The sequence below is a fragment of the Dioscorea cayenensis genome, chromosome 17, assembly GCF_009730915.1.
Source record: "Dioscorea cayenensis subsp. rotundata cultivar TDr96_F1 chromosome 17, TDr96_F1_v2_PseudoChromosome.rev07_lg8_w22 25.fasta, whole genome shotgun sequence".
In the NCBI taxonomy this organism is placed as follows: Eukaryota; Viridiplantae; Streptophyta; class Magnoliopsida; order Dioscoreales; family Dioscoreaceae; genus Dioscorea; species Dioscorea cayenensis.
In genome coordinates, this window is record NC_052487.1 from 16,812,415 (window position 1) to 16,818,720 (window position 6,306).

General features: G+C 38.6%; 1 protein-coding gene across 1 annotated transcript; it reads left to right on the forward strand.

The window, feature by feature from the left end:
- The first annotated feature begins 3,816 nt into the window (after window positions 1-3,816).
- Window positions 3,817-4,620, forward strand: LOC120281170. The gene has a single exon (XM_039288071.1). The coding sequence runs from the start codon at window positions 3,817-3,819 to the stop codon at window positions 4,618-4,620; it is 804 nt and encodes a 267-aa protein (XP_039144005.1).
- The last annotated feature ends 1,686 nt before the right edge of the window (window positions 4,621-6,306 follow it).

The following is a 6,306-nucleotide window of genomic DNA, read 5'->3' on the forward strand; positions in this document are numbered from 1 at the left end:
ACAAGATGATTAAATTCGCCAAAAATTGGCGTGACTCACAAGCAAAGCTTGTGAATTGTGCTCGTTGACACATTTTCCATCAAGTGGGACCCTCAAAACACCAAAACTCTACCACTTGGAAAATTACCAAAATACCCTATTAGGACTTGTCTCATTTTTCCAGAAAAGCACATGCTAACACCTTAATACGCCCCGCATCATTCCCTTTGTGGTGTAATAATCCACTGACTTGGTATCTTGCCTCAAGTTATAAGAAAAGAATTGCGCGAGTAGATGTATCTTCATCTTCTCCTAGGTATAGAAGTTTGGCTTTCCCAACCGGTTCCAAGTTAGCTTCAGTTACTGCCACCATGCAGTGGCTCTGTTCCGAAGTCTGGTAGCCACTAAAGACACGCGCTTATCTTCTGGCACGCCTTTGAACTCCAAGATCTCCTCCACAATCATCAACCAACCGAGAAACTCCTCTAGTTGTAGACCTCCATGGAATTCTGGAATTTCAGTGTGCATTCCCGTCTCCCATCTCCTCTGATAGTACTCCTCAAGACCTCTCCTATATTGAGTTACCTCCTCACTAAAACAAACATTAGTTTGGGTAACATTTGGTACCTGGTTATTCATCATCGCCGCTATCCTTTGGGTCATCATATCCATCATGCCCTCAAATCGTTGATCTATTAATTGTACCAATCTCTGCTCCATTTGATTAATCTGATCGCGCTCATAGATGTCTTGAAGGTTCTGCTCACGCCTAGGTGTCATCTCTCCTCCAAGGACGAACGAAGCTCTGGTACCAACTGTGGTACCCTGTCCCAATTTTTGACCTCTATCCTTTGGGTAAAATGGTCATTTTGCACTAGTGGCATCCTTGCATGAGTGCACAGTAGGTTGTGTGTGAAAACCAGCAGAAAACCAGGGGCAAAATGGTCTTTTAGATCCTTTTTCATTCTATTTTCATTTATAAGGGCATTTTGGTAATTTTCTCCTTTTCCTTAAAAAAATTTTTTGAAAATTAAAGGGATAAGAAGCAACGAGGCTGGCTTCTTTCCCTCATCTTTTCTTTCTTCTTTGCTTTCATTTCCTTTCTCTTCTTCAGCCGATCACAAAGTTTCGAAAAAAAAAGTTGTTGACGAGCTTTTTCTTCGAATTAAAGCATCAAACTCCTTCCTCCCAAGCTCTTGAGTGCGGTATGGCTTCGATCCAATGTTTTTTTTGTTCATATTTTCTTCGTATTTTTCTTGTTTTTGAAATCTTTGAAACCCTAGAAATAAATCTTAGTTTTTAGTTGTTTTTGGGCTCAAATCGAAGCCAATGTTGTTGATATTCATTTGTGGGTATGTTTGTCAAGAAATTTTGTGTTTTGGTGTTGTAAATCAATGAGAAACATTGAAACAAAGGCCGGTTTTACTGTAGCAATTCCGAAATTATTGTAGCACTAAAAAAACCCTTGGCCTTTTCTTATATTTCTTTGGTCCAAATCGAAGCCCTTCTTCCTTGGAATTCATTGGAACTAGTTTTACTTTGATTTGAGGTCGTTTGGGTCCGAAATGACGTCATCTTCCCCTAAAACCCTAGAGTTACATGTTCGACATGTAACCTTGCATTTGCATGCATTTTAGTTTCTATTCTTGTGTTCATTGGTTCTTGGATTCTTTGTTTGACTCTAGGTGGCGAACCTTCCTCCCAGGGGAAGGAAATTGCCGACCTTTGAGGGCATCTCAAGGCTAGACAACTGGTTCAATGAGTGGTTAAATTCGTAATTGCATAGATTTAATAAGAGTATTAGAGTATTTCTTTATGTGTTTTATAACGTAAATTTGATGATGGATCAGATTTCATTCGATATATATAGAGGTATTTTGAGCAATGAGTTATTTGGCAAAATGATTCTAGTATACTTATGCGTATTTATTTTGAAAGAAACATGTTTACATGTAAATGTATTTTACATGCAAATGGAATATGGATAAATGTATATTTCCGTATTTACACATCATATGCTTGATTCCTCTAGTTGGAATTGGAAAGATTTGCATTGTGGCATTTGGATTTTGATAGTGACAACGGAGTTCAATTCGATACTGTAGTGTGGGGTTCCATGGTCAACCCTGAGTTTACCCTGGTCAAGAGGTGCGTGGAGCCATTGATAGGGGTTTCTTATATGTGAGAAACCCGGGGTCATCACATGGGGATCTCAGTGGCCAATACCAAGGAAGGCAGCATTTTTGAATTTTAAAAGTCTTAAAACACCTTGGTGGTCCCGTAGCTAGTCGTGACCATGATTAACTTAGGCCAGCATTTATTTTGAGCGGTGCTCAATGTGTTGGAAAATGTTACTTACCTGTACTATTTACTAAATCATTTTGTTATCTGTTAATCTGTTGAATACTTGGAACTCCTTTTATATATTCTTATTATTGTGGTAATTACTATTTGGAATGCTTTACTACTCTATTGTATCTATGATGTCACCACTCACTGAGTAACATCTGTAACTCAGTCCTCTCCGTTCTTCTTTCTCAAGCTGCGATGTTGGACTGGATTATGCTGGGCAAGCAGTAGACTGATCGACCTTTTCTTCTTATCTAGGCTAGTTTGTAGTGTGCATGTAAATTTTATGGATCCACTAGACTTGACTTTTGTGTATTGTTATTGTAGTTGTACTTTATGGTTGTATTTGGAACCCTGGCTGGTTCTGTAGTGGAGGTTGTCTCCCTCTTAAGTAAGTTGTTATAGTAGGTTTATTTTTAGCCTTATAATGACTAGGAGGTAGGATGCTGTAGGGTCCACTCGTTGTTGTCGTGGCGATTGCCACGTGCCCGGCTAGGGTCGGGGTGTGACAATTTTAGTGGTATCAGAGCTAGAGGTTTAGGATGATCTTAGTCCGAATCCAATATCTGTTGATTTTGCTACTAATTAGTGGATCCAATTACTGATTTGCATTTAGCGTAAATGCATATAGGAGTTAAGTTTGGAATTTGTTTTTCTTGTTTCTTTCAGCTAGAATGCCAGCACAACGTCCACGTGCGCATCGAGGAGTTGATATTTCTTTTGAGGAACCTCCTCTTGTCCAACTTCTTTCTTCCCCTAGGCAAGTGGTCAGTTCAGGACATGAGCTTGCTGTGGCTGCATCAGTGTATGCTCCCGGTGTCCCAGACCCTGAGCCTAATATTGCAACTCCAGGAGTAGCACCACCCCCGGAAGTGCTTCAAGTCTTTAAGGCATATTGGGATGCCCAAGGTTGTCAGCCGACATACCAGCAATACCGTAACTTCCTTGGTTATTGGAGTCTGTTTGGGGGACAGCCCCATATTGAGACAGTATCTATGTTACCACCCCCCAATTCTTTCAGTTCAACAAGTACTGATAGAAGATAACAAGATCAGTCAGAGCTAAACTTTGTCCAAGTTACTGAAGGAAGTAGTTCAGTTAGCCTTGAGGGCTGAGAAATTTTTCATTGAAGGTAAGCACCTTCGTGGGAATGTACTCAAGAGAAGAAACTCAGATTTTTTGAGTGCATCCAAGCGCAACAAGAGTGAGGGCACCTCTATAAATTTTACAGGATCTAGCTCAGTTAAACCTCTGTCCGGGAAAGTGGGCAGTCAGAAGGGCATCACATTTATGAGTGGCAGTTTTAGAGGAAAATCAACTGGAAATGTTCCCAGATGCCGAAACTGCAATAGATTTCATTTTGGTCCATGCCGTGAGCCACGCAGATGCTACCAGTGTGGGCAGGCAGGCCACCTTAAGTCAGCATGTCCAGAGTTAGGCACTAAAGCACTAGGGTCAGCACCTTCCCCTACCAGATGACAGAGTTAGATGAAGAGTGTACAATCTACTGGGTCTGCACTAGTTGCCCCAACTATATCAGTTGCTGCTAGTAATATTCCACAAAGTGAAACACAACGACCACATACCTGTTCTCAGACCAGAGTTTTTGCCATGATCAACGAGGAAGCCGATGACAGACACAACGTGATTATAGGTACTGTATTCATCTTTCAGCATGATGCATATGTTTTGATAGACTCAAGTTCCGAGAGATCTTTTGTTAGCATGCATACATGTCATGCCTATAGAATAGTTTCTCCTTTAGGCTGTGACATGGTGATCCAAATGCCCCTGGGCGAAGAGATTGCTAGAGAGGTAGTTTTCCGAGGATGTCCTATCAAGGTGAAGGGTATATACTTTGAGGCGGATTTGATTCCACTGGAGATGCGAGATTTTGATGCCATTCTCGGGATGGACTGGTTGAATAGGCATAAAGCTGCCCTTGACTGCTTCAGGAAAGAAATGACCCTGCAGAGCTCTCATGGATCTAGTATTGTGCATGAGGATGAAAGGAAGGATCTTTCTAGGTGTGTGAAATCTTCTGTGAAAGCAAGGAAATTATTGCGTAAAAGATGTGAAGCATACCTGGCCGATATAATGGATACAAGAATTGTTGGACCAAGCTTGAAGGATGTCCCCATTGTCCAGGAGTTGGAGGATGTATTTCCTGAGGACATTCCTGGATTGCCTCTAGATCGAGAGTTTGAGTTTGCTATTGACTTGCTACTGGGTACTGCTCCAATCCCCATTCATCAAATGGAAATTTCTTTTATTACACAAACTACATTATAAGTTCTAATCATGAGGTGTGAACACTAGCATAATAAATATATAATTGAATGTGGTTTTCATTCATGAGTTAACTATAGTATATATTTTTATTTTATTGGGGCAAGCTTTAATAATTATAATATAAGATCATTTTATTCACTTTATCAAGATATTATAGTTTTGAAATTTACATTTAATTTATTCAATTAAAGACTTAAAAAAATAGTTATTTGTAGTATTATGTATTGTACCAATATTGTTAAAACTATGACACGTATCTTTGAAATAGTATGTCAAATCATAGGATAACTTTTTTGAAAATAATAATCGCTTCTTTGCAACATAACTATATAGCATATTTACTCCAAGTTCATATAATATTTTGAAATTTATAGTCATAAAAAACCTCACAATAAAATAAGTAATATGGAGTCATTTTTAGCTCACGAGGATTTCAAAGAAGGGTTTAAAGGTGGCCAAGAAGATAGAATCGATGCTCAAACGATGTCGTCCATCAAACATTGGAACAACATGTCATGCATGACAGTCTTTGGCTTCTCATTAGTCCCTTTCTAGAATATCTAACGTGGTCTTCATGTGGAAATTCTAATCTTTGTTTTTCCCCATCTTGGCCCAACCTTATGAGGTTTTTTTTTAAAATTTTTTTCTGTCAACATCAGCAGATAGGCCGCTAAAAAAATAAAAAATGTGCATAATCTTGACTGAATAAATGGAGGTGGGAACCATGCACATGTGAGTGCTGGTACCACCAACACACAATCATTATAATCCCAGAAAATATGTACTCAATCGTGATTCAAACTCTCACAATTTGTAAAAGGTTCTAATGAGGACTTGGATACCAATAGATTACTTAATCGTGGGTAACCTTATGAGTTTTCTTTATTTCTATGAGCTTATAAGTTAGCAAGGTACTATAATACTTCTCTACTTTAATTAATCCCCTCTAATTTTGAAGTGAAATTTTCAGATCTTGGGTTCTATGAAATTTTTTGATAATAATCAGACTAATAATGATAGTTTTATTGATTGCCTATGATCTCCAATGAAGCATATGGAAGCATTTGTTTTGCAATAAATCATTTGTGAACTGATTTCTAATAGGTACAATAGGGTTAAGTTTGAGGTCAGAATTGCAAACATTCACAAGGGGATTGAAATTTATATACCAACCGATATACTTCATTAAGGCTCAACCCTCACTCAAATCATGAATTTAACAACTTCATTTGATTACGGGTGTAATCGATCGAGTTCAAACCAAGCAGCAAGTTACTCGAGCTCGTCCTCGGTTGAAAACTCACTGCTCAATACTCGGCTCGAACTCAATCAAGTTTTGTTTTTGTAATTCGAGCTCAACTCGATACAAAATTGAGCCATTCGAGCTCGTTTGATTAAGCTTAATAAAAGGCTAACAAACTGGGTTTAATTATAGATATTTTTATACTCGAACTTGAACTCAATTATATGTATACATAATAAACTAATATATAATATATAGATACACACAAATACAACTACTCGATTAACTCGCGAGCACTAGAGTCAAGTATTAAGACGCTTGAACTCGGCTCGCTCAACTGCTCGAACTCAACTCGACCATAAGTGAGTCGAGTTCGAGTTTTCCCTGAATCAAACTCGAGTAGCTTGTGAATAGTAATGTATCATTTACACCCCTACACTTGA